This window comes from Neurospora tetraspora, assembly GCF_033439725.1.
Source record: "Neurospora tetraspora strain CBS 560.94 chromosome Unknown B0H65scaffold_4, whole genome shotgun sequence".
In the NCBI taxonomy this organism is placed as follows: Eukaryota; Fungi; Ascomycota; class Sordariomycetes; order Sordariales; family Sordariaceae; genus Neurospora; species Neurospora tetraspora.
In genome coordinates this window covers 163,514-190,608 of record NW_026944386.1, presented here as the reverse complement: position 1 = coordinate 190,608, position 27,095 = coordinate 163,514, and the positions used below count along the sequence as shown (strand labels likewise).

Here is a 27,095-nt window from a genome sequence, read left to right as displayed (position 1 = left end):
CAGAGCTGAGAATTGGAAGGAAGGACCTCGAAGAGCTCCCGTTGATACCGAAGCTTGATCCCAGTCCTCCCGTCGTGTTTTTTCGAGTCAAAGCTCCCATCATCTGCTCAACCTATCCAGCATCATCGAGGAGAGACAGGAGCTCCGACCGCATCTCGCCGTTCCGTCGACCATATCGTGGTACATTCCTCCTTATCGCTTAGCTCGTCCCGATACCAGTCGCACCACTTTGCGAAATTCCAGAGCGCGTCGCATTCTTCCAGTCTACAGCCCATCATGTTGATCAAGGAGAGCTACGCCGACGTCAAGACCTCTGCCAATGGCAAGGAGTCGGCGATGAGTTAGTCAATTCACCTCCTTGCCTCGCACGTCCAATGCGCCCAGCCCGTTGCCTCGAAAAAAAACAGTGTCGCAACCATAGTCCAGCTTGTATCTAATGCGCCGAACAATACAACACAGGAATCTTCCTCTTCCACCCAACCATCCCAGGATATCCCAATGCGTGAGCACCATCGTGACATTTAGACATCCATACATGCCTCGTCTCATACCTCTCCGCTTCTAGGCGCTTCCCCGGAGTCGCCCTCTTTAGCGAAATCTACCAAGGTCAGACCGATCCGGATCCGTCTCCTTGAGAGCTCCATGCCCGACCCCATTCCCTACAATGTCTACGTACCCCACGGACCCCGAGGAGAAATGGAGCTGTTCGAGCTCGAGGCTGGAGAATGGACCACGCGGGGGTCTTTGCGGGCAGATGCTCCGGGCCCAAGGGAACCTTGCTGGCTGGTACCGGTGACCACCGATAGCTAACGACGACTTTGCGCCCGAACAGTGACCGGTCCCGTTGCCCGCTTCGCCCGCCAAATCGCCGGTCAAGGCTACATCGTCGCCGCCCCGAGCAGCTATCACGACTTCACCGGCCCCGAGCCTCTCGCCTACGATGTTCCCGGCACCGATCAAGGCAACGAGTGGAAGGTAGTCAAGACCCTGGACTCGTACGATGAAGACTCGCGCCGGACTGTCGACTACCTCCGGTATCTGCCGACCTGCACCGGGCGCATTGGCGCGACGGGCATGTGTTTGGGTGGCCATCTTGCTCTGAGAGCTGCTGTACGTCTCTCTCTCTTTCTGCCCGTTATTTATTTAAGCTCCAGCAACTAACTTTGCCTCATACAGCTCGACCCCCGCATAACAGCCGCCATCCCTTACTTCGGCACCGACATCCACTCGCGCACCCTCGGTCCCAACGACGGCCCCAACACCTCACCCTCCGCTCCCGCTCCTCGTCCTGACCCGACAACCGCGTCCGGCTTCGTCGCCCCTCACACCATCGACCAGTTCGACAAGCTCAAACACTGCGAAGTAGCCATGATTTTCGGTATCAAAGACACGCACGTGCCTGACGCCGGTCGTGATTTGATCCGCGCCAAGCTGAGAGAGGCTGGAGTGACATTCAGCTTCTACGAGTTTGCGTGGGCGCAGCATGCGTTCATCAGGGATGAGTTGAGCAAGGGGCGGTACGATCCAGCGATTACCAAGGTCTGCTTCGAGGTTCTGTTGGAGACCTTTGGGCGGGTTTTGAAGACGGATTTGGGCCAGGGCACGGGGGAGAAAGAGGAGGTGGAGCACGTTTGTTAGGTGGTTGAACGAGAGAGACCAGGAGAGAAGGGAGAAGTGAGTGGTGGATGAGTGTCCAGTATACAATGCACCACTGGAAGCCGGAATTGCAGATCTTCCAGAGGAGATTTCACTTGCCGTCAACAGATTAGGAGATAACTGGCGCCGGAAGCACCCTAGAGTCAGCATCGTTCCGTGACTTCCTTCCAGACGGGAGAATGACAGCCCGAGACCATAACTGCGGAAGACAAGGAAAGCCAAGAAACATAGCATCAATGCTAAGCATCGACAGACGAATAGCGAGCATCAACAGACCCCTTGAATGGAAGCCCTAACATCCCTGGACTCTTGACGGGAATCTCTCTGCTCAGAAGAAATTAAGTATTTCCTGCTTTCCAGCCAACTCGACGAAGGAGTGATGTTCCTCACAAGAGAACTGAACCCCAACATAAACCCATACTTCATGGAGAAAATACCTCTATATGTCTGTACAGGCATATCCACGAATAGACCACGCAGGGGTTTCGTCCGGAATCGAGCAATACTTCCACGCTGTGCCCTCCATTGTAGCACAATATGCTGAACTTTATCTCCGATCGGAGAACACATCCCCTCATAGCTCTGAGTCCAAGGTAAGGAAAGATGGGAAGATCATTATCGTCAAGGAGTCGCGGAAGGGGGTAAGATACCCACGCGGTGATTGTGGATGGAAAGTATACAAGTATGACAATATCAACCCCTGAAAGTGCAACCCCCCCAAAGTGCAAATACATACAAACTAACCCATCAAGTGCAAACTTTTCCGTGGCCCGGATTCCCACTTTTGTATGTAAGTGAGGTGCCAGTAAGTGCAAAAACCCCATGAAGTGCAAATCTTACGAGCTGTCCCCCATAGTGCCCGAATTGTTTGCACTTTCAGGGGTTGATACTTATGATCATGGATAGGGTCGGGGCTGTGGACTCGGAACCTTGAAACTTGGGACTCGGCATGGGGATACCGGATACGAAGATGCGTGTCTGTGACTTGATATGGTGGTAGAGTAACCTTGTCATCTGGTATCTTAATACTTGACTACCTTTGATCTGAGGAGTTTTGGCATGAAGACCGAAAAGGGGTGACGGGAGTCACGACAAGTTGGGGGCTTGGCTGTTGAGGTACTACTCCTGGAGTATCAGGGTTGAAGACGATAGATAGCAGGAAGAATCAGTGAAGCAAAGATTATCATAGCAAGAGTCAGTCGTTCAACAAGGTCGGCATTGCAAGATCCTTCAAGGCGGTACCGCTTCAACGTGGATGGCAGTTTAGACAGAGCCCATTGTAAGTTTGATAATAACGACATCTCGAGAACTGTAACAACACCCAAAACCAACTTCGTATATCAACACCCTCCCTTCCCATTTCCTCTCTCACTTTTCATCCAACCCAAGTTGCTCCCGTATCTGCCTCCTCCTCTCCACCTCCATCCTCTTAAACTCCTCATCACTAACCTGTCCCGGGCCCTCCCACGACTGCCTAAACTCGCTATCCCACTCGACCCTCCTCTCCCTACTCTCCCACACATCCTCACTACTGGGCCGTCCGCCTCCATACTTGGCCTCCTCCTTCTTCCTATAATACTCCTTGACGGCCTCGGCCTTCATCTCCGGACTGAACGATTTCGTGCGCATGCAAAACCAGAAATCGTCCCACAGCTCGCTGCAGTTCTTCATGGTGCCGTACCGGTACACGGCGTTGAACTGCGCACCTGGAGTTTGGCAGTGCCAGGCGTAGTCGAAGGCGTCCCGGCAGGAGAGCGTGGAGGGCAGGGTGTGCTCGGACATGGCGAGGGAGGTCGGGGAGCGCAGCGTCTTTTTGGGCGCTGCTTCGGGCTCCGGGGCCGCCGGGTCGTCTTTGATGAGGAGCGAGGAGAAGGGGATGTACGCTTTGTACTTTGCGAGGACGGAGGGGGAAGCCGCTGCTGCTGCTGGTTCGGAAGAGGTTGGGGATGGTGTTGGTTGTTGGGGTTGGGAGGACTTCTTGGTGGCGTCGTCGCCTTGGAGCATTTCGAGGAACTTTTGGATCTCGGCGTCGCCGGAGGAGGCGCCGGCGGGGGACGGAGACGGTGTTGGTGGTGTTCGTTGTTGCGCTGGGGAAGTAGCTGGTTGTGTGGTGGTGGCAGGGAGAGTCGAGGTCTCGGTGGGCTTGTCGCCTGAAGAGGCTGCCGAGGAGGAGGGGGAGGACCAGAACCAGCCCATTGTGTCTTTCTTTCTCTTTCGAAGGTGAAGTTTGTAGAGTTCGATCGGGTTGCGGTTCGAAAACGGTTGAAGACTCGAGTTTGAAGACTCAATGAGTGGGTAGCGAGGAGTCGTCAATATTCGAGTTGAGCAAAATGAGGGGTAGCGAAGCCTCAATGCGGTAGCTGATGATGTTGACAGGACGGCAAGTCTCGTGATTTTGGCTGTTGTGTTACCAGTCTTTCGTGGGGGAAGCTCGTTGATGTTCGGCGGCGTGTCGAGCTTGCAGCGAGAAAGATGAACAATTCCGGCCAATCAGACTGCCAGCGGAGGAAAATGTCGGGAGCTGCGGCAGGCAACGGCTCCCGTAAAATAAGGGCGTGTTTGTTTCCCCTGAAATGTGGCTCTAAACCGTTCAGAGCCGTTTTTTCAGAGTGCTGTTTGGAAACGCGCTGAAATTTTTAGTACTGGAATCCCCACCAAAAAAGGACTCTGAAATTTCTTTCCCTACATTATTAAAACGGCTAATAAAATCGCGTGCATCAATTGAAATTCAGATTGACTGATTCTAAACTGCTCAAAATCGAAAAAACTACTAAATAGCCTTCTAAGAGCACATTTTTCATACTTTTAACTACTATATAACTACCCTCAACGTCAATAGAAATCAACAAAATCTATCGCTATACCTACTAATACTTTAATATAATACTATTAAATATTATATCGCCGTCGTATACGTATAATATAAGTAATTATAATATTTATTTATACTAACTTAATACTATAGGCCCACTATATCCCTATAAACACTACTAGAAATAATTAGTTAATAATATACGAACTCCTCTATAAATATCCAGGCTACTTCCAATTGTTATTAAAGATAACGCTACGTACCTTCTACGGGTTAGTAACGTAATTTAATAATTATACTACTTTATTCGGCTTAAAAAGGACGACGATATATAAAAAGGTATTAATCTTTCTTTTTATTGTAATATAAGGCTTAACTTTTCGTATAATTATATATACCTTCGGTTTTAATTTAAAAACAATATACTAATTAATAATCTTTACTAATAATTATCGTATAGAATACTTACTTCAAACTTCAATACTAGGATATTTTATAAGGTTTTTAATACCTACTTTATATTAATATAAAGGAAGGTTAAACTCCCTCCCTTAGTTACCCTATACGAAATTAAATCCAATCCTAAATTCTTCCTATACTTTCGTAAAATACTAAGAATTTTCGATAATTCGTACTTCGATATAAAGGTACTATATAAAGAATAAAAATTTTAGTACAACCGTAAGGGGGGTATTTCTATAAACGTTTTATTAATTTGTAATTTCTCTAATAAGATCGTATATATATAACCTAATTAGGAGGGGTCGGCTAATAATATAAGTGGATTAAATTATATATACGCCAACAGCTTTAATATCCCTAAGGGATAGGTCTACTTAGCTAACGTAGGCTATAGCAATAGTTCTAAACTCCTTATACCATACTATAACGTATATTACTACTTAAAGAGATAGAGCATACTAATTTAAAACTAATAATTCATTAAGAGTTATATAATCTTCGTTACTCTTAAAATTCGGATTATTATTAAAAAAAACGTTCGGTTAATTAAAGAGTACATTTAAAATTTATTATATATTACTAGCTTTCGACCCCGCCACGTAAATAAAAATAATATATATAATTAATATATTATTAAATTTAATCTTAGACTAGTAAAAGTATAACCTTAAAGTAGAAAAGATAATATATAATATTATAAACCCCGCGGCCCATAAAATCGTAAAGGAAACAGTAAACTTTTTACCTTTAATAGCAATAATAAATTAAGAAAGGATTGGAGGGATAAATAATCAAATGAATTTTTGTTACGACCGTATTATAAAAGAAATATAGAAAAATTATTATAAGGAATTTACAAAAAAGGGGGAGGTATAAAGTAAAAGGGGAGAGAGGGATAATTAATAAAAAGGAGTAAAAATATACCTCTAGCGTTAATTACCTAAACTACCCTTTAAATTATTTAAATCGAATAGAATTATATTTATCGAATTATAAATTTAAACCGCTTGATTATACTTTAGAATATAGCCTTCTTAAAAGACTAATACTTCGAATGCAAATACAAAATACAAAGTTTAAAAAGTTTAAATTTAAAATATAACGATATATTTCATATATTAATCAATATTAGCACTATCTAACGCTATCTATATACTCTTAGCAACCCGTACCCTCTACTGAAGGCATTTACAAAATTATTTATATTATTAGTAAAAATACTTCAAAATTAATATAAAATAAATGCATCGATTCAGCTTAATTTAGCAATTATAGCGCTACCTCTTTTATATACATTAGATTTTTTTTCTGTATTCGTATTTTAATATATAAGAAAGATAAAAAAAACCAATAAAAATTAAATCCGGGGTAGGTCCTACTTCCCGCTCCCTTCCGTCTATAGGAACCCTATATATAGGAATAAACTATTATAGTATATTATAATATAGTATATTTATAAATCTAGATCGTCTAATTATAAGGCAATTAAGTACAAAGCTAAATTAACTAAATTAGTATTAAAAGAATCCTTTTCTTCTTATAATTATAATATGGGTAAATCTTCCTTCTCCTCCTCCTCCTCTTTATTTTAAATACCCAACTTCTCTTTTAATATGTTAAAGTATATTTACTTTATATTCTTCGAAATAATTATAAAATAATATACGTTCGCCTTAAAATCCTTCTATTCGCATAGGGTATAAACGTTAATAATCGGATAAACTTTATATTCCTAATCCTTTTCGAATATTTTAACTGCCTTCGTAAGCTATAAATGTAATTCGATAAGAACGGGGTCCTCCCTACCCCTAATAATTAAAATATTAATTAAATATTTAAAACTCTTAATAATAGCCTCACTGTTACTCTTCTTCTTGTTTCTTTTAGAATTAAAATTAAAGATAACCCTTTTCTTACTGTTATATATATAAACGGATACTATAAATTCCCCCGCTACGTTCTCGTTAAAAAATTTGTATAGTGTAACTATAGCAACATATTTTTTATAATTAAATAAAGTACTTAATATTAACGCTTTACTCTTATTAATACCATAATCGTTAATGAAAGCCTCTTCTATTAATTCTTTATAAAGTAACTCCTTACTATAGAACTATATACAATCCTTATAATTCTATAAATATAATTAAATAAATTATTAATTAAATTAGGTATAATATAGGAATAAGCACTAATTTTAAGAAAAGCATCCTAAATAGAATCGTTTATAATATATACGCTATTTTCGTACCTGAAACTAGATTATCTTACCGTACTAGCGAAGGCTTAATATAAACGTTATTTACGTTTGAAATAATCTACTTTATTATATACTTATATATTATTAAATTTAACGCTATATTTATTATAAAGAACTTTAATAATCGAATTATATACTACCTCCTTATAACCACCTTAATTAATTAGACCGTTATCGACTATACTCTTCAATATAATAAATATAATAACTTTTTAATTATCGTTCTATTACTCTAACTTCTTCTTTTTACCTTTACTAATCGTAATCGGTTGGTTAGCAATCTAATTAATAGTCTAGTTAGCTATCTAACTAGCTATTTAATTAATTATTATATAGCTAGTAGTCTAACTAATAATTTAATTAAATTATATAAATAGTGGTATTATAGAAGGAAGAGGAAGGTACTAGCCGGTATTACTAACTATTTTAAGTATAATAAATAAGGGTGTAAAAAAAGGTGTTAAAGAGGTATATAGTCTATTGTCATATCAATTTATGGACTTATAAATATGAAATCTAGATTTTTCTGATTCTGGTACGCCAAATTGGACATAGAAAGTCCGCTCTGAATAGAAATAGGGTGGAGCTCAAAATTTCGGCATTTACCGCCAAAATCCGGTTTAGGAGGGTCTGTGCTGTTTCTCTGAAAGCCACTTCAGAAAACCCACTTCAGAAGGCCATTTCAGGCGAAACAAACACGCCCTAACGATAACGGGCTTGGCGATGCCCCTCCCGATGACGTCGCACCTCAATGGTCAGCTCTCAAGGAAGGAAGGTACCTGGATGGGGGGCCGTTTCCAGGGATCAGTTGAGCAGCTCAAAGCCTGGAACGTGTCTGTTTACTCCTAAGGTACCCTGCTGTCGCCATGTTGTGTCAAAAAGTACCACACTCTTTCAACATAATGAAGCTGCAATGATATCAGCACACATTCTCTCACGGCAGGCGACGAGGCCTGGCCACCGAGTTCCTAGCTTCACCACTCACTCTACTGCCCTCCTACTCCAACGTTCACTTGGCCAAGGGCTCCCAGTCTCATACAGGAGAACTACCCGCGCGTGGGAGAGCACCTCATCCTCGACGGCTTCCACCGGTTCTCACAAAGAAAGTGGTCATATCGATACTGCCCCTCATGAGTCTCTCTTATTCTTCAATAGTAAGTCCACCACATCTCAACTTCTCACTCACTCAAGACTAACACGAACAGACCTCTTTCCCCTCAAACTCAGCTCCATCCTTATATGGCGACCATGGACGAGCGAGGACCTCCTCCAACGCTTCGAACAATCCTCCTACAGCTTCATCGACCCCATCAGACTAGTCAAACGAGCCATCAACGCCCACGACCAAGTCCCCATCAAGGTCACCGAGATCATCCCTCGCCTCAAGGACGGCGGCGCATTCGTCAAGTTCACTTACCCAAGTGACATGTCAGCTGCCGAAGTGGAAAGCAAATTGTCCAAACTTCTTCACGACAACCCCATCAAACCATGGTTCAACCCCTTCGGCAGGGTTAAGACCGGCCTCGTCGAGGGCGTTCCCTGGCTAGAAGACCTGTACAGACTTCCTCGCAGCCGTATACGAGTCGAGTTCGTGGCCGCCAAGGACGACGAATCTCCGGCCGAACTGTCGCAAGAAACACTCTACAGCATCTTCCGCAAATACGGCAAGATCAGTGAAATCACGTCCCAACCGACAGACTCCAAAGTCTTGCCCCGCTTTGCCTACGTCGACTTCGTCTTGGTCCGAGATGCCATCATGGCAAGGAATTGCATGCATGGATTCGTCTTGCGCGAACAGGGAAGCAAGAATGCTACAAAATTACGGCTTTCGTACGAGCAACGAGTCAAGGCCCATCACATCTGGGCTTGGTTCACGAGCCACCCTAGGATCGTGATCCCGCTCGTCGCCGCCTTGATAGCGGCCTTCACTGTTGCCGTGTTTGATCCCATTCGGGAGTTCTTTGTCAAGGTATGTGCAAAATGAAAGAAGTCATATCCCTGATCACCAAGTATCCACCACCAAAAAGATAAACAACTCGATCCACCCAGGGGTCGAACCTGGAACCTCCTGATTCGTAGTCAGACGCTCTGCCATTGAGCCAGCGGACCTTGTTGAACCTGCGATCGAGATGTTGTACTTTTCAATGGGATCGCATCTCAGCTGGTGTTGACAACTGCTAACACTTAGTTCCATAGGCACACGTCCAGAAATACTTTGAATTCACAAACTCCCGCCTCTACAAGTGGTTCAAGTCCCAAACCTCCGACATCCTCGCCTTCCGTAGGCGCAAGACCGAAGATGCCGGTCTCAACGCCCTCTTCACCCACCGCAAAGACCTGATCGACTCCATCCAAACCGGCCTTCTCGAGTCTGTCGATACCTTCACCGTCGTCCATGGCCCGCGCGGCTCCGGCAAGAAGGAACTCATCCTCGACCAGGTGCTCAAGGAACGCAGCGATGTGTTGCTCATCGATTGCAAGCCGGTCGTGGAAGCGCGCGGCGAAGCGGGCACCATCCGTCGTCTCGCCTTCGAAGTCGGCTACCGCCCTGTGTTCTCTTGGTCCAACAACATCAGCAGCCTGGTCGACCTCGCCGTGCAGAGTACCACCGGAGTCAAAGCCAACTTCTCCGAGAATCTCGAGTCGCAAGTCGTCAAGATCTTGCAGACGACCGCGTCGGCGCTTAAGCAAGTCGGCTTGTCAGAGCGCAAGAAGGAGGACAAAGACGCGGATCTCTCGGAGGATGCCTACCTAGAAGCCCACCCAGAACGGCGGCCAGTGATTGTCATTGACCACTTCCTCCACAAGAGCGAGGAGAAGGGTGTCATCTACGACCGCATCGCCGACTGGGCAGCGGCGCTGGTACAATCCAACATTGCCCATGTCATTTTCCTGACAGACGACGCTTCCTACTCCAAACCTCTTCAACGATCCCTCCCCGACCGCGTCTTCCGCTCCGTCACCCTCGGCGATCTGTCTCCCAACGTAGCCAAGAAATTTGTCATTTCCCAGCTGCAGACAGACACCAAGTTTGCGCATGACGGGCAGCAGCAGGATTCGGAACCGGACGGCCAGGATAATGACAACAAAAACGAAAAGAAGGACTCCAACACACCCGCCCCCATCGACCCAGCCCTCCTCCACGAACTAGACACCTGCATCACCGCCCTCGGCGGCCGTCTCACCGACCTCCAAGTCCTCGCCCGCCGTCTCAAAATCGGGCAATCCCCCCAAAAGGCCGTGCAAGAAATCATCGACTCGACCGCCTCCGAGATCCTGCGCATGTTCCTGCTTTCCAAGTCCCCCTCTTCCGACAAAAAGTACACGACCGAACAAGCCTGGTACCTAATCTCGCAACTCGCCGCCTCCCCCTCCTCTTCGATCCCCTACAACTCCGTGCTTTTGTCCAACACCTTCGCGTCGTCGCCCGAAACAGCCCTCGAGGCGCTAGCCAACGCCGAACTGATCACTGTCAAATCACAAAACGGCATGCCTTCGGAGATCAAGGCCGGAAAACCAGTCTACCAGGCAGCCTTCCAGAAGCTGGCCAGCGACGAGAAGGTCAAAGCGCGCATGGACCTGCTCGTCTTAACCGAGCTGGCCAAGATTGAAACCCAAAAAATCGAAAAGGTCGAGCAGGAGCTGGTGATGCTGCAGGGCTTGATGGCGAGGCGGCCGGGCGATGTGAGTGAGCGGGTGGAGTACCTGCTGGAGAAGATGAAGGGGGGGCAGGCGAAGTTGAAGGGGTTGGAGGAGGAGATGGGGGTTGTGAAGGGACGGTTGGTCAAGGCTTAGGAACTAAGCGGGAGGTCGGGGAGGTTAAGAGGTAAGTGGTGAGGGATGAGCGTTGTTATTTGATACCTTAGTGTTTGTGTGTCTTTTTTGGTCGTTGGCAGGCGTGTATACTCTTCTCCCATCACTCATGTTTCAACAAGTACTTGATCTTTCTCTATTTGATGGTGCTGCTGTTGTGTTATCGAGGAGTGACTGCTCTGATATCAGAGGGTTCTTGAGAGAAGCGTGTTACGCTTGTTGTCAACTCCAGACCTTTAGTCAACTTGTGAAGGCGTTTCTACAATCAATGTATGTGTTTTCTTCGATGACGCCATGACGGAGGCCTAACATTGGTGTAAATATGCTAATTCAGAAACAGATAATGCCTTTTTTGACTCGAACTTGGGCATCTAACAGTATATGGCATACCTTATTTATATATCTCCTCTAATTAGAAGCATTTGTTTCTTCGTCCAGAGGTAGGGTAGGGACACATGTACACTATGCTTCCCTTATGGCCTTGCTTTATTAACCTCGGCACTGCAAGATGCATCATCGTTTATCTCTTACGGCCCGTTTCTCGAGTTTCTACGGTAGTTGAGACAGATAACTACGGTAAGTACATGTAAGTTGCCCAGTGCAGGAGGACTGCATAAAAACTGCACAGTGGGAAGGGTTGCAGGTTCTCATCAGATAACTAACTCCGAGCGGTGCCTATTATCGGAGGTCCGGTGTCCTTGCTACAATCGAAATTGAACTTGCAGGATGCGTCCGTACATGTTACAATCATGGTATTTAAAGAGTACACTCCTCTCCCTAATTTCAACTTTTCTACTCTTATCTTTTCTATAACTTCCGGTCAAGGATCCTCACCTCCAACTTCTCTGGTCTTACCTTTTACTTCTGGTCAAGCCCACCTCCAACTTCTCTAGTCTTGCCTCTTAGTTTCAACCAAGGATCACCACTATGTTCCAGAAGTTAGTCAATAAGGTTCGGCTCCTTCTCGGGTCCAAACGTGACGGGGACGAGCCTGGAAAGAGTCCACCTCAACAGCCACCACCGCCCTCGTACGAGGCAGCCACTGCTACGGCTACCATCATCCTTTCTTCTCTCGGGCGGCCTGCCGACGCCCTTTTCCGGAAGGCCACTTGCGACCGAACCAACCTCGTTCTCACCAAAGAAGGCAAATCCGTTCTTTTCATGTACTACATCCTGTTAGAACACGCGCTTCTTAACATTACGGGTTCGTACCAATACAAAAAGCTTCCGCAACATCGAGCGGAGGGCACGCCAGCCGCTTCCCGTGCTATGGTCAACGCAGCCGGCAACTACGCATTTCTGCTGGCTCTACTACACGCCAGCAAACAGTATAACATTTCCGAGGCGCGTCTGTCGTTGCCGGTCAGCGAGGCGGTGCACGCCATACGTGAGGATGTGGAAGGCGAGATAGTGAAGGATTTGTTGCAGGGCAACAGGTATAAAGAGGAAAGACACGTGATGCAAGAGCTGGTGGACAAGGTGTCGGGCAATATCGTTACGCATGCGCACGTATTCGACGACAGTGGCGGCCTCTGGGGAACGGGAAGGATACGAGACAGCGTCGACACTGGTGAGCTGGACGTGTCGAAGGTGCAGGAGTGCTGGCGCTTGTTCAAGAGTGTGCTTGCCGAGACTGGTTCGAGACACCACAACTGCGGCGACCTGCTCCCGCCTCCTGGGTTCACCCGCTACAGTGGCCGATCCCAGGCTGCGTTGCGAGGAATCTGTTGATCAGTATGGGACCTGGTATGTTACAGGGGCAGGTGATTACTAGGTCATGGTATGGAAGTAGAACGGAAGGTACTTAGCTCCATGGCCTCATCATTCCGGGAAGGTGCTCGACCATGGCAGTCACCCCGTGCGGGTGCGGGTTTATGGTGCCCTTCGTGACAGATTTTGATTCTGATTTTGATTCTGATCCTGTACAGGTACATCGACTCCCGTCCAAACATGTCTTCCACTTCTTGTACACTTTTTCTTTTGTCTCTCTCTCAAGTCACTGGTAGTAGTGCAATCAAACCACGCCTCCTCCAAGAGACCAAACTTCCTCCAACTGCTCAACTGCTTCATCTTTCTTCGAGTGTCTTTCTCTGCCCAACTCCGTGTCGACGCAGGAAAGCTTGACATCTCCCACACTTCACGGCAACTTCAGCTTGCTGTTGCAACAGCTTGCTTCATGAGGAACAGTCCCAATCAGCGCCATCAAGGTACGTCTCTCATTCCAGGGGCAGTCCCCGCACACCGACTTGGCCCGTTCATCGACTGACCATATACCCGTCTAGTGCCCAGAGACCAAAGCACCTACATCTACCCTTTTCCATCATGATCACACTCGCTATCAGTTCCATCCTCCCTCTGTGTCAGTGTGTGTGTCAGTGTGGTGTGTGCCTTGTCTTCATATCTTCACAAAGACCCCTTTCTACACTCTTCTTTCAAAATTCTCTTTTCGTCTCCATATGGAGCTGTTCTTGTTCGGGTCTCTCGCCCGTTGCTTGCCTTTCCACAATCACCTCGCCGTGTTGGTGATCCTCTTACGCCCGAGCCTCTATGCTCTTCAGCAATCTCCGGCCATCCAAGAAAGATGTAAGTCTACAGTCCAGTCATGACCTGACATCGAAGCATGCCTAACGTCTGTGTCCCAGGAACAAATGTCCTTCGTAAGCCAGTACACCCCCGAAGATGGACGGATCCCTTCAAGCTTCGACACCGTCATGACTCGGAGGCCGTGGTTCTCAGCCAACTACAATCATTGTTACAACATTCTTCAGACTTCAGTGTCAAGGACCATCCACCGCGATGCATTCTGTCCTCGGCCTACAACTCCATTTGTCTTCTTCGAGGGCTTTTGTCATCGCTTCTTGGGCTTCATTTCCACCTTGAATGAATTCACGATCCATTGTCCAGGAGTCTACTTGGCGGTTGGCGTTGCGCTTGGCTTTCACACAACAGAACCTCGACACCACCATCAGTACCAGCATCACTTGCGGAGAAGATGGAAGAGATGGATGTGACCGAAGCCGACCTCCCATTTCCGGGTTTGATTCAACGTTTCGGAAGTTTGGCTTGGAATATTACCACTACCCTCCCAAAGGTTCACCAATTCTTCCTCCGCTCGTTGGCCCAGAACGCCAACTCCAACTCCTCTTTTCTTGGGCAGATCTTGAGTTTGCCGCTGGTCTCGACAAAGTCTTGCATTCACCTACTCCGCCCCCCATCTCCTTCTTTCAGTCCTTTCCCGCAGACTGCCCAACCAATACTTGGGGAGTGTATTGCCTCATCTCCGAGAAGCGTGGAGCTCACCCTCGCCTTTACGTTGGGTCAGGCACCGCCTATATCAACAGTGGCCTCAAAAGTTGCCTTCGGTCCCACATGCTTGCAAGTCGAACTCCAAGCAAGGTCAAGGAGGCGAAGAAGGAGGGTTACCACTTAACCCACCTCACCATTTGGGCTTCTTGTCCTTTCCCTTCGGACGAGAATAAGGCATTTGGTGATCTCACTCCTCTTTTTTTCACCAACCCTTCTCAGTCATTCCATCCTTTCTCACCACAACAACGCTAAGTCGTCGACTTTTTCCCTCACTCGTCTGGTCATTTTTGGGATGAAATCGGCGCTTCGTACCCTCCTTTGGACGATGCATCCCAAAGAGCACCCTAACGGCCTTATACCAATCTGGCCTACCATTGCCGTTGCCTAGTCAACCAACTCCCTTGGTCCGGCTTGTGTAGCCACAACTGCCTGATGGAAATGGTCCGAGGGGCCATGACTTCCCTTACCATCAAACAAAGGACGGAACTCTATGACCGCGGCCAGGCAAATGCTCGAAGACACGAAAAGATCCGCAAACGTTCGGATCGAAACCCGGAGAGTATCAAGGCCTTCACTGCCCGATCAAACGCAAAGTGAAACTCTGTGAGGCACGCCAGACGAAAATTGGCGGAGGAAACTCGTGTTCATTGGTGTGATACTTGCCAACTTAATTGTGTTGATTCACTTCTCTTTTCGTTCTCTTGATATTTTCTATTGTCTTTTTGTCGTGGACTTTATTCCCATCAGCATATATGTTGCTGCTTTGTCTCCTTTGTCTCTTTGGCTTCAGGTTTCCTTCCGTCAAGACACAAGATGACTTTCACGTTCGCATATGATCGCCTGCCTAGAGCCAGAACCACCACCGCCACCCCCCCGGCCGCCACCCCGGGGATGAAAATCTCCGACTGGACTACAATGGCGTACCAAGGAGTGAGCCTCCTTTTGACCTTTGTTGGGACTGTACTTGCTTGGTTGGACCATAAACTGCGCATAAGGGAGGATGCCCGGGCGGTGAGGGCTGAGCAGAGGGCTGAGAAGGCCGAGGAGGAGAAGGAGAAGGAGAGGAAGGGGATGGGTCAAAGCCGGCCTTTTTTGAGACAGCTGTTTTGAAGTCTGCTCCAGGAGGTGCTTTCGGAGGTAAAGGGAACCAATGTCTTGCTAGCATCACAGGCCGCCGACTCTCACAGGTCGCGGAGTAACTAATTGGAGACCATTGCTTCATATACTGAGATTGGCTTTTGCCTCCATGCCGTTGTTTTCATCAAATCTTCATTTTGAACACGTATGATAGAGTTCCACCGTGATCGTGGGTTGAGGGTTGAGGTCGATGATTCCAGGTGGCTGGTATCACCATCTACTTTCTGTTGTTCATGCAATCAACACCATTTCGTCTTTTAACTTCTTGGCCAGCATGTGTTCTACCGTATGTGTGGATCTCACATGATGGCGGTAGCGTTGACTGCCCAGTAGTTTACGAGAAGCAAGGAGAACCCTGATTCTGCCATGCCAATTGGTCAACTAACGATGGGACTTTACTCTTTTCCCCAGTAAAAAGATAGAGTAGTTGTCACCTCTTCCAATCTAAATGGCGTTGCGTTCGTCTCGCGGACATTGAGCCCATGGTAGCCTCCGACTCAGCAGATGACAGTGACTCGTCGTCGCCGGAAATCACCGTCGTTGTTATTCTCTTTGTTGATAACCCGCGGAAAGGGGCAGGGCTTGAGCCACGTTCACTGCTGATTGTAGAGTAACTACAATCCTCGCCATTTGGTACTCCAGTAGGGATGCCGAATATGCGCCCCCCAATATTAGATGAAAGAATATTGATAAGTGGAAGTGTTCAGCTCCTAGTGGACCGTGAGTGACACTCGGTATAATTTCACTGGAAATAAGCCTAAACGTGAAAATGAAAAGGGGAGTATAAGGTACGGAAAGGGAAAAAAGGAGAAAATAAGAAGTAGGGTCCATATTGGATTCGAACCGATATCATATTACCTACAGCACGTACGTGTATGCGAAGCGGAGACGGACATGGGATTTATAACGGATCTCTACCGCTTCCGCCCTCCTCTCTGCCGTCGCCGCTTGCTGCCGCCGGGCTTGACGGATGCCGTACATGAACCAAAGTCCGAGTAGCATCATGATCTTTGTCACTACCCAATGATAAATCTTGAAAAGCTTCATGCCGGTGAGGCCGGTGAGACCGGTGGCGGCGGCGGGGATGGTGCACATGGTGGCCGTGACGGTGGTGTGATAGGGGTGATGGGGGTGGTCATTGTGGTGTTGAGCATTTTGGCTTCTGATGTAGTTGTGATGGTGGTGGTAGTCGTGGTGGTTGTTGTGGCTGTGATGGTTGCTGTGACGACGGTGATCTTTGGTTCTGTGAAATTTTCAATACGTATGTGTCAGCTTGATGGTTATGTTGGAAAAAGAAAAGATGAAGAGAATAAGAAGATCAAGCTTGAAAAGAAATGAACTGTGCGGCACTCAGGTGGAGAAAGGTAACGAACGAGGATCCGTCACCGAAGAAGTTAGTTAGGCATGAACGCAAAGCACTCCGGTGCAGCGAGCAAGACACACGCCAGCCAAGCACTTAAGGGATGAAACGGTGGTGAATTGTATGAACAACAGAAAGCAAATAGAAGATGCCATCTACCTAGAATCATAGACCCGACCCAAACCCTCGACCCTCTCTACTTCCTCTCCATCTCCTTCATCTTCCCCTCAAGCTCCGCAACGCTCTCCCCCATCGCCCTCACCTGCCGCTCAAGTCCTTCAATTCTCTCCATCATTGCCCCCAAGCTCCTGTCCACCCGCTGCCCCATTGCCTCCCGCGCGTCCACCTGCAGGTCTATACGGTCTGAGAGGAGGTTGATTGTGCGGATGACGAAATAGAAGGAGATGGCCTGGGCGAGAGTTTCAACCAACTTAAGGAAGGCCATGATGATTTCCTGGGGTATGTTGGCGGCGGTGTCGTTGTCGTTGTTGTAGTTGTGGTGGTGGTTGTGGTGTCCTGTGAGAAAGTCAGTGTATGTATCAGTGTGATGGTTGCAAGAGAGAAGATCCGAAAAGAGGGCCCAGAATCATGGAATGTGCGGGATGGAGGTCTTTTCATGTGTCCGACGGGAGTCACTGGCTTGGGCACAGCCCACTGTCGTTTCTCCGTCTGCATGTTATGAACTGAATGGGATGTTGCATTGCCGTGCATGCCCCTGGGTAAGAAGACCGAAGGTGTAATGTGCGCCTTCCAACTTTTCCTTTTTGAATGGCCTCAAACTCTGGAAGTCTGGAAGGGGAAAGAGCATAGGGTTGATACTGGAAACCTCCTTTTTTGGTGATGTGGATACCGTCGGCATTGACTGACAGTGTCTGGAAATGTTCCTGCCCTCTTCACCATTGATGCAGTCATTGGGAGGAAAGGTTGGTGTCATCCGCCCTCGCAGCTCCGTCGCTGATGCAACTGGCAGACCTTTGGCCTTGTGTTTCCGGCCCTCCTCGTTTTCGGACGGATCTCGTGCGTAAAACTCTTCGGTACCTCACTTACTAGAGTACCAGGATGTGTGAGAAATGCAACGAACTTCAGTAGTCCTTCGGCGTGTGAGCATTGCACATGGCTTTTCAGCCACGTCAGAAACGTACAGGAAGTTTTCGCCCCCTCTCCCTCCGACGTCCGAATGTCCGATCAAGTTTACGTCACCTCTTCAAATCTCTCCCGCTTCCTTTTTTCTTTCATCACCTTCTCCAATCTCACCAAAACCCCAGTCCACTGATCAGCGCCAGACAAGGACAAGAAAGCTCACTCAGTTGTCTGAAAGGTAATTCCAAATAAGCCACATTCCTTCTCAACATCGGTGTTTTATCTCTAAACCGCTCCTGTCTGCAATTGAGTGTAGTGTTGCTAACTCAGACCCCGCCCCCCGACAGCCTATCGATACCATCACGTCACCGTCAAAATGTCCCCAAGACTGCGCGACACCGTTCTTTCTGGGCTAAGACTCCAGCCCAAGTCCAAGAGTGCTAGGACCGATCCGGATGACTCGGACACCTTGCCAATGTCGGACTTCAACGCGGCTGTCGACCCAGCTGTTGTTGCGGCCTCAACCTCAAGGCCTCTCCTTCCCACAGTGACAACCGACACGACCCAGCCATCAAAATCGGAGACACTTACCGTACCTCCTTCGTACAACGAGGCAATGACAACGTCCCTAAGCGGCAAGGGCAACGCCCCTTCCCAGCTCGTCCAACAGTTTTTCCACGGCGGCGAGGTCAACTGTCTCGGGCTTACCAAGGCTGTCCGGCCCGTCGTCTGCCTCTATTACGAGCTGCTGGAGCAGGCCGTATCCCGTTTCATCCAACCAAGGATGGAGAGGTGCGGGATAACTGACATCGAGACGCCGGCCATGAGGCGCCTGGTGATCCATTCAGTCGCCAACTACGCCTTCATGTTGGCCATCGTCCACGCCAGCAGCCGGTACCAGCTCAAGTGCGGCATTCGCCTCTGTGACGACGATGAGGTCCACGCCATTCGTACCCACGTCAGGGCCGAGATGCTCCAGGGCTTTCTTGATGTGATGCCGCGTCTTTCGGACACGAGTAACCCTGATACTGGGATCCCATACTCTGAGGTGGCGCGGGCCCGCAGGTCCTACTTTGTGAAGTGTTTGGCCGACCGCCTTGAATATGAGCTAGATGACGAGCGTGAGAGACTGATGGGCATCAAGATGACCCTGAACACCGGTGAGCTGGATGGGCCCAAGGTGCAGGAGTGCTGGCGCTTGTTCAAGGCTGCGCTCGCTCAGGCTGGCGGCGGCATGCACGACTTGCTTCTTCCCTTGGGGTACGAGGAGGGGAAGGGGCCCGAGCAGAAGTGCCTGAGACCGCTTTTCTACCAAAAGTGTCACTTGCCTGGCTGCCCCTTGTCCCGGGGAGCGCTTACACGATATCTTTTTGGCACATGTATATAAAAGCCGATGTAGGCGTGGCCTGGTCCCGTCTCTCACTCTCTCTCTAGAGTGGACCTTGATTCCCGTCTCCGTATCCTTCTTCTTTTCCCCTAGTTCTATCATATTCAGGCCCCTCGATGTATTCTTTCCTAGGGGTACACTCAACCTATGTATCTCCTACAGTTAACAGCAAGCCGAGCTCTTCAAGGGTATCTCGATGAAGATAAAGAAGCGCAGAAGAAACGATAGCTCACCGGACATCGTCGCCGACAGGTCGCACCGAGCGATAACTACCTCGAAACCTCTCCCCTGGAGTGCCGCTTGACGGACCCAAGACGGGTGGGCCGCATTCTAATCGGTATATCTTATTCGATCTATTTTTTTCCTTTTCCAAAGTCGCCCTGGGCCTAGGCCAAAAAGCCTTGGTTGCTAGGCCGCCTTTAAAGTTTTGCGCTCTACGAGATGGATTATTATAAGGCACTTGGGCTTTTTCCTTGTATCTAGTAGTAGCGCACGTCTCATGCCATTTGGGAGGCAGAAGTAGACGTTAAATGTAAACCCACACACACACACACACACACACACACACACACACATACACAATCACCAAGGACTAGTGGAATCAGCGCATCGAAGTTACTGGGAAAATACGGTAGGAAAATGGATATAGGGTAAAGAACTAACTGTAATGGCCCAGCTAGGACTGGTTATGATATCTTTCACGCGCGGCTTCCATTCATGCGTGGCTCAGGTTTAGGAATTTGATCTAGGACCTTCTGATGTCGTGCGTACCTCTACCTACCTTTATAAAACCTCGTCCTCCAGCCCCATCTACCTACCTAGCTTTTTTTTTTTTTTTTTTTTTTTTTTTTGTTTGAAACTTACTTCCTTCTTCTTCAACTTACTACGTAGTATCTTCCCTCCAGGTAGCCAAAAGATATCTACGCAGTTATTACAGCACTCTTCGCGTTCGCTTTGCTACGATCGTGACGCTCGTGACACTAGTTGAAGCGCCCTTGCCTTCAACTAGATTCAATCGTGGGCCCAAAGGTGTCATGAAAGGTGTCATAGAAGAACCGCAACTGCGAAATGAACTTGCAATTAATATTGCTTCTCAAAATGACTATGTTCCCCAAATAACCAAATTTGAAGGGTAATGGGGAGGCATTGAAAGCAAAGAGCAATAAGCCGGCCGTACGGAAGCGGACGGTGGCCGGGAAAAGTGGGTCTTCCCGGAGATGTGGATCAAGCTTTTCTCTACCGGGTTGTGGATTCGCGGGCGCTTTTCTGTCTCCCCGGGGATTGGCTCCGTCCCAGGGGAAGAGTATTTTCCATATGGAAATGCAGTCCCCTTCATGTTTTTCTTCCGTGGCCTTAGAGGGTGTTGTACCTGAAGGGAGCACCTGGGGAGTCTTCGGGCGTGTGCCAAGTGTACACGGACCCCTTTAGAATTCAGGGAAGGGAAGGCGTACCCCTTTGGTCTTGACTCACATTGCACAAGCAACATCCTATTTGGATAAACGGACTGACGGAGACAGTAGTACCTTCCACCTAACGTCATGGGCGGGCTCTGCAGGAATGCAGCAATTCAAAAGACGCACAATCCATTTTCCTCCTTGATCCTCTTCTTTTCCAACACAACCAAAACTGCACACACACTGACACATTCACAGGCACTGCACCACCATCACAACCATCACCACAACCACCACCGCAACCATGAGCTTCCACCACCGTTCCCGGCTTCTGCGCTATCTACCAGCATCTCGTCACCACCTGCGCCCCCGCCGCCACCACCACCTACGCCGAGGTCACCGAGACCGTCACCGCCCAGGCCGCGGTCATCGAGACCGTCACCGCCACGGTCACCGAAATGTTCATGGCCATCCCCCTGGACATCCCCGTCGTCGTCGGCGACATCGCCTTCAACGTCCCTTTCACCCCCACCATCATCGTCCCCATCATCCTCCCACCCACCCGCACCGTCACCGTCACCATCACCCCCACTCCCACCCGCACCCCTCTCGGCTACTGGGCCGATTGGCTCAACTGGATTTGAGGAGGGATGGAAGGGGGAAGGGAGGAGATGAATGAATGAATGATGTATTTTAGTTTCATCTTAATCTGAAACGCCTTTTAACACTTGCAAAAGCTTTCTTGATGCTACCATGTGCAAAACCTTTCTTGATACGTGATTCACAGTCCTTGATGTGTATAACATGAATCGTCTGCCCGTTAAACGCTCGCTTCCACTTGGTTCTTCCACTTGATTCTTCCACTTCTAGGTACTTCCAGAGTAACCCTCCGTCCTTCGTCCTCCCTACACTCACCCCAAACCTACCTCTACCTCTACCTCTACCTACACCCAAACTCCGCGCATCCAAGTCCAGAAGACCTCCCTGACTCCCTCCCCCCAAGACTCCTAAGACCCCCAAAACCTCCCAAGGCTTAGGTTCATCTCAAACTTCGCCCAAGTCGGGCACCTCAATAAACCAACACCAAGACCAACCAACTTCCTACCAGGCAGGATTCAGAGCTGAGAGCTCTCCCCGTCTCCAATCCCTTATTCCCTTCGTTGTTGTCGCAACGGACTGACTCCCACTCTCCCTCCAAGAGATGATGCATTGCATGCATGCATGCATGCATGCATGGTACATACCTACCTCTAGGTAAAATATTAAGTAAAGGTACGTTGCAAAGAGTGGGCGTTGCGAAAGAGTGGCTGAGTGGGCGCTGCGACCTAATGCAATACCGAGTCACGGAACTCGGAACTCGGAACTGCAGGACTCCGGAGATAAGATTGATTGCTTCTACAAGTTCATTGCCTAGCTAGGTAGGTATATCAACTCTAGAGTGTGGAGGGTAGAGGGTACCTAGATAACTCCAATACCGAATAATGGGATGGTCATGTTCGTTTTTGGTAGAGATATTGTGGAGTGTCTACTGCCCCTGGGAGACTGGGTCCGGGAAACTCTGGGTGCACAGTGTGGACACAGCGTGTAGGCAAAGAGGTGGGTGCATGCTGGGTGATATGATATGATTTGATGGGGCTCGAGCTTGGTTGTTCTAATCTGTTTTGATAGTCGTACTTCAAATGCTAACGTGGTATGCTCATCTAATGTCATCATTCCGTCTCGGCGCTGCCACAACACAACTAAGCCTTTCTATCATTCAGAGCATTGACATTCCTGCAGTGCCCTCCTCCCATTATGTCTTCTTCTTTGCCTTCTTCTTGTCTTGTCTTGTCTTGTTCCAGTCCCAGTCCCGATTCCAGTTCCAGTTCCAAACTACCAATGGTATCCATCCATCCATCCATGCATCCCATCTTTCTATCGTATCGTACATCAAACATCCATCCCAATCAAGTATAAAATTTTACAAGAAGGAAAACTCTCTAAAACCGCAAATTCTCCCACCGATTCCTCTCCCTCTTACTCCAGGAACTGCCGCTCCTACTCCGACTACTCTGACTCCTCTCCTCATCCCTCTGACTGCGTAGTTGCGGCCAATCGGGAGGATGACTCGCTGATCTCATCCTCGACGCCGGCTTTGGTCTCTCTGGTGGCGCGGGTCTCTAACCAATCGGGGGAACCGGGGGAGCAGGAGGAGCCTGAGGAGCCGAGGGGGCAGGGGCAGCAGGGACGTTGCTACCACGGTTATGCTTCTGATTCTATCTCTGTCCCTGGTTCTGTCCCTGGTTCTGAGAGGTTTGGGTCTGAGTCAAGTCGGAGCCCGTCGCTGCGGCCGCGGCTTGCTGGGCTAAGTTCCCTGGGAGTTGGGGTTGTGGTGGTTGTCCTTGCTGTTGGGCTTGTTGCTGGGCTTGTGCCTGTGGCTGCCCTTGCTGAGCCTGTTGTGTCTGTCCTTGAGGAGGCGCAGTAGTTGTCGTGGGCCTGCTCACTCCCGCTGTGGGGTTAGACATGCTCGCTCCCCTCGGCCTTGCTCCCACCGGCCCTCCTGTCCCGTTTGGACCGCTTGGACCGGCTGCGGGGGTTGGACTGAGCGTCATAGGCGACGGAGCAGGCAAGGTCTGCGGTGGTGGGATCGTCGTAGCAGTTGCTCCAGGGGTGGTGTAGACCGGCTGAGGAGCCTGTGGCTGCTGTGAATGAGGAGACAAAGCCGACTGTCCCGCGTACAATCCTCCACTGGCGATGGGCGAGCTAGGGCTCATCGGTTGTTGATTCTGTTGCGCGGCATAAGCTGCCCCGGCGTATTGCGACATACTCGGCCCTGGCTGTCCTTGCCCAGCGTATCCCTGGCCGTAGTTGTAGGTATCGGGGCTGAAACCCGCTTCGCCTCGCTCTACGTCAAAGGAAAGGTTGGAACGGCGGCCAGTGTTTGGGCTGCGAATGCTGCCGAGGCCACCGCCGACCGAGGGGCGAGTGACGTGCACGCTTAGAGACCTATTCCCTGGCGGCAGTCCGTCGCCTGGCTTTCTGCGTCCGCGCTGGGACTCACGGGGGTACAAGTAATCCCTGCGGGCGATGGAGGAGGAGGCATCGTCACCCGCGCGGCCGACGGGAGAAGCGTCACGCGAGCGCAGGGTGGCCCTGTCGTAGCCCCAATCGTCTAGCGCCTCGGCGACGGGATCGGAGGCGTTGATGTTGGCGACTGCTTGTTGCTCGGCTTCCATCTTGCTGGTTCCTGTTTTGCCGCTGCCGCTGCCCGGAGTGTGGACACTGTCCTGTTGGCGCAGTTTGGTAACCATCTTGGCCGCCTCCTTATCCTTGTCCGCCTTTCCTCTGGCCATAGCAGCGAAATCATCCGTTACAGTAACGGAGTACGCCGGGTTGGTAGGACCGCCCAACGGCTCACCACCACCGCCGGGGCCGTTGATGGGGACCGCCTTGAGGGCCAAAGCCAAAGCGCACATGAACTTGGAGCGACGGGTGCAGCGAACGGCCTCGTTATGCCAGTTGGACTTGTGCTTGATCTGGATCTTAAGCGTCATCTTGTCCAAGTTGCCGACGTCGTTGATCATGATGGTGATATCGGGCTGGAAGTCGCGCGAGTTCTCGGAGGAGCGGACAAACTTTTCGAGCTCGAGGCGGAGAAGCTCGATATCTTCGAACGAGGTATCGTAGGAGACGGCAACGTCGACGGTTTCTTTCATGGCCTTGGATCGCGTGACGTTTTCGATCCAGAGGTTGTTGAGTTGAATGTTGGGGACCTACAGCCGTTAGAACATGGATGGGTAATGGAGGAGAACGAAGAAACATACCTGAACAACCTGCATCTTGTCAATGCGGGTAAACACCGTGTAGAGCAGAGAAATCTTCTCAACAATGAGCTGCTCGGCAGCGGGACCCATAATATCGACACGATCGCCGACATCATACGGATGCTTGACGAACAGGAAAATGCAAGAACCCAGGAATTCCTGTGTGGTAACCGCAAAAACGAAGGACAGCGACAAAAGCGTGGTACCAGCCGTCGCCAGAGTCGTCACAAAGCTGCTCTGAAACACCACCAAGAAGATAATGATCACAATGATCAGCACCACAAACAGCAGGACCTTATCAAACACGGTCAAAGCCTGACTGATGTCCTTCATGCTGTGCGCGATTGCCTTTCTCTCCTTGCCGATATCGACAACCTTGCGGATCATCTCGTCGAGACTGATGTCGCCGTTCTGGTCGGCGTCGATGGCGTTGAAGCACTCCTCGGCCTCTTCGCGGTGGTGGGGGCCCAGCACTTCGATGATATCGTCCAGCAACAGGGACTCCTCGCCTTCGGCCGCGAAAGACATCCAGATACGACGGGCCATGGCCTCGGAGCTGCGGACTTTTTCGAGCGCTTCGATGACGATGGAGTGCGCCGAAGTGGGGTTGAAGACGTTCTTGCCGGTGATTTCGGAGGCAATGTTGCCGAACACAGAGGTGATCTTGTCGCCGATGCGGTGGACGTCGCCGACGATGCGCATGGGGGTGCTGGTGCCTCCGGGGTGCATCTTCTCGGTCCTGTTGTGCATGAGGAGGGCGTTGATGCTATCGTTGATGACGTAGTCCTCGTCGGCAAACTCGGGGCAGTACATGGGGAACAGGGTCCTCGAAGCTTCGTAAAGGAGACCCAGGAGGTAGATGTCGCGCTTGGAGTCTTGGATTCGGTTGGCAAAGGAGCGTTGGTGGTACGAGATACTGATGACCTGGACAATGGCCTTTTCTCCTAGCAAAACGCCAAACGAGATGAAGAGCGACAAAAGGATGCGCTTGATGGTGTGGACCCATTCGATGCTGTCGTCTGTGAAGCGGAACTTGAACACGAGCCAGGAAGCCAGTAACCAGAGAAACAAGGATAAATTGATCTCCAAAGCGGCCAGCACGTTGGCGTACTTGCGAGTTCCAGCGCTGACGACACCGCAAAGGAACATGAAGACGGAGGGAAGGACGTGGGCGACTAGCTTGGCGGTCCATAGCGACAGCCACGAGATTTCGATCCAGAGGAAGAGCCAGAAGAGGGTGTAGTTTTCCTTGTCGCTGTCGCTGGTGCCAAGTTGGATATTATCGACGTTGCCAGTGAATGGCAGAACGAAGAGCGGGATGGCGAGTAGGAAGGCGATGGGGATGATGTAAATGAGATAGCGGGTGACGAAGGGGAAGCTGACGACCTTGCGATAGAAGCGACCCAACGCGTTGAGCTTTTGATCCTCACTCATATTGGTGCCAGGCCGGCTCAGATCTCGGACACGGCGCCGTCCAGAAGGCCCAGCCTGGCGGCGGCTGGACTTGCTGGATTTGTGAAAGAGGCCATGCTTCTCGGTGGGGGAGGAGTCGACGGTGCCTAGAGTGTTGGAGAGGGTCTGGTCGGCCTTTCGAGCACCGGTCGAGGACCTCGAGGCAGTGGACGCGTTGGTGCGAATGGGCCGTAGTGGGATGTCATTAGGTTCCATTTCTTCAACGTCTGAGTCAGGGTTGGATGGGATATGGCAGAAACCCCTGTGTCCTGTTGGCGACTTGGGCTGCCTGGTACTTCTTAAGGACATAGCTGAAGAAGTTCAGGGTCGCCAACCGTCGAGGTGTGTTGGTGTATATACTTGGTATATTGCGTAAGAGGGGTGGGGTCCGGGTCGTCGTCGATGGTTTGGTGGGGACTGGTCCGACTGGATGGACTGACAGGCGGTGATCTCGGTGGTCTGGGCAAAGAGAGAAACAAAGACTGTGTGTGGTTGGTGATGCGCTAACGTAACGGAGGGAACGAATGTGGAGAGTAATGAACGCGATTGGGTGTAGTCTTTCTAGGTTACCTAGGAGACGGTAATACAAAGATGATTGTCGAAGAGAAGAGAAGCGAAAGGGATTGAGGGGGAATTCAAGGGACTTTAATTGTTCACGTTCAAAGTTTTTTCTTCTTCCTTGACTGTATGTAAGTACTGTACCGTGTCAGTTACAGTCCAATACTGTCAGCTCGAGACCTCGGGTCAACTTCCCTAGGCGTTTGCATGCTGTGAATATGCTCTTTCCAAAGTGAAATACACCGTATTGGATCTTGTTGATGCCTTTTGGATCCGTACCTAGCCATTTTCATGCTGTGAATATGCTTTTTCCAAGATAAAATACACCTTTCATTTACGGTTTGGGACAGTGTACCAGGACTGATACTGCACTGTACCGTGTCAGTTGGAAGGAGCCCGTGAATGCGGTTTGCATTTCTGATGTTGTGACAACTGTGGGCCCTGTCCAACTTTGTTCGGGTGTCTGCTTTGGGATTAGCCTCCTTCCTTTTTTCAGGGGTGCAGCTGCATCTTTTCCGTGGGTTCAGCCACTAAAAGCCCCAAACCGGCTAGGGGCATCCTTCCCTGTTTCACAAAAACAGATCGACCCCGATTTGACTAGCCCGGTGTGTGTGA

The 27,095-nt window shown here is 49.4% G+C and overlaps 8 protein-coding genes and 1 non-coding gene across 9 annotated transcripts; 5 read left to right on the top strand and 4 right to left on the bottom strand.

The window, feature by feature from the left end:
• Positions 1 to 276: 276 nt before the first annotated feature.
• On the top strand, positions 277 to 1,995 carry B0H65DRAFT_572748 (Alpha/Beta hydrolase protein; the record flags this gene model as incomplete). The annotated part of the gene is made up of 5 exons (XM_062830518.1): positions 277 to 340; positions 460 to 502; positions 566 to 606; positions 833 to 1,110; positions 1,177 to 1,995. 5 exons carry the CDS (start codon positions 277 to 279, stop codon positions 1,636 to 1,638), a joined length of 888 nt encoding a protein of 295 aa, XP_062681207.1. The 3' UTR covers positions 1,639 to 1,995.
• A 716-nt stretch (positions 1,996 to 2,711) lies between these two features.
• B0H65DRAFT_180492 (uncharacterized protein) lies at positions 2,712 to 3,990 on the bottom strand. Its single transcript, XM_062821501.1, has one exon. It carries the CDS (start codon positions 3,850 to 3,852, stop codon positions 3,025 to 3,027), a length of 828 nt encoding a protein of 275 aa, XP_062681206.1. The 5' UTR covers positions 3,853 to 3,990; the 3' UTR covers positions 2,712 to 3,024.
• Positions 3,991 to 8,103: 4,113 nt separating this feature from the next.
• Positions 8,104 to 10,985, top strand: B0H65DRAFT_548384 (RNA12 protein-domain-containing protein; the record flags this gene model as incomplete). The annotated part of the gene is made up of 3 exons (XM_062829577.1): positions 8,104 to 8,344; positions 8,396 to 9,159; positions 9,387 to 10,985. 3 exons carry the CDS (start codon positions 8,104 to 8,106, stop codon positions 10,983 to 10,985), a joined length of 2,604 nt encoding a protein of 867 aa, XP_062681205.1.
• Positions 9,228 to 9,299, bottom strand: B0H65DRAFT_t229. Its single transcript has one exon. It is a non-coding gene; the product is annotated as a tRNA-Arg (tRNA).
• An 843-nt stretch (positions 10,986 to 11,828) lies between the features above and the next one.
• On the top strand, positions 11,829 to 12,734 carry B0H65DRAFT_523694 (uncharacterized protein; the record flags this gene model as incomplete). Its single annotated transcript, XM_062828803.1, has 1 exon — positions 11,829 to 12,734. Exon 1 carries the CDS (start codon positions 11,931 to 11,933, stop codon positions 12,732 to 12,734), a length of 804 nt encoding a protein of 267 aa, XP_062681204.1. The 5' UTR covers positions 11,829 to 11,930.
• A 3,570-nt stretch (positions 12,735 to 16,304) lies between these two features.
• B0H65DRAFT_572736 (uncharacterized protein) lies at positions 16,305 to 17,718 on the bottom strand (the record flags this gene model as incomplete). The annotated part of the gene is made up of 2 exons (XM_062830517.1): positions 17,007 to 17,718; positions 16,305 to 16,689 (listed from the first exon to the last, which is right to left on the bottom strand). Exons 1-2 carry the CDS (start codon positions 17,249 to 17,251, stop codon positions 16,305 to 16,307), a joined length of 630 nt encoding a protein of 209 aa, XP_062681203.1. The 5' UTR covers positions 17,252 to 17,718.
• On the top strand, positions 17,719 to 19,477 carry B0H65DRAFT_180402 (uncharacterized protein). Its single transcript, XM_062821500.1, has 2 exons — positions 17,719 to 18,124; positions 18,234 to 19,477. Exons 1-2 carry the CDS (start codon positions 17,920 to 17,922, stop codon positions 19,271 to 19,273), a joined length of 1,245 nt encoding a protein of 414 aa, XP_062681202.1. The 5' UTR covers positions 17,719 to 17,919; the 3' UTR covers positions 19,274 to 19,477.
• A 1,080-nt stretch (positions 19,478 to 20,557) lies between these two features.
• On the top strand, positions 20,558 to 21,387 carry B0H65DRAFT_463864 (uncharacterized protein). The gene has a single exon (XM_062826729.1). It carries the CDS (start codon positions 20,812 to 20,814, stop codon positions 21,340 to 21,342), a length of 531 nt encoding a protein of 176 aa, XP_062681201.1. The 5' UTR covers positions 20,558 to 20,811; the 3' UTR covers positions 21,343 to 21,387.
• Positions 21,388 to 22,922: 1,535 nt separating this feature from the next.
• B0H65DRAFT_508467 (Mechanosensitive ion channel-domain-containing protein) lies at positions 22,923 to 26,231 on the bottom strand (the record flags this gene model as incomplete). Its single annotated transcript, XM_062828225.1, has 2 exons — positions 22,923 to 24,419; positions 24,471 to 26,231. 2 exons carry the CDS (start codon positions 26,229 to 26,231, stop codon positions 22,923 to 22,925), a joined length of 3,258 nt encoding a protein of 1,085 aa, XP_062681200.1.
• Positions 26,232 to 27,095: the final 864 nt, after the last annotated feature.

Bases quoted from the DNA above. Each gene is read 5' to 3' on its own strand.
- B0H65DRAFT_180492 (XM_062821501.1), bottom strand. From the start codon at position 3,852: ATGGGCTGGTTCTGGTCCTCCCCCTCCTCCTCGGCAGCCTCTTCAGGC.
- B0H65DRAFT_180402 (XM_062821500.1), top strand. From the start codon at position 17,920: ATGGCTTTTCAGCCACGTCAGAAACGTACAGGAAGTTTTCGCCCCCTC. The intron at 18,125-18,233 runs GTAATTCCAAAT...GCCCCCCGACAG, and splicing joins CTCACTCAGTTGTCTGAAAG to CCTATCGATACCATCACGTC.
- B0H65DRAFT_463864 (XM_062826729.1), top strand. From the start codon at position 20,812: ATGGGCGGGCTCTGCAGGAATGCAGCAATTCAAAAGACGCACAATCCA.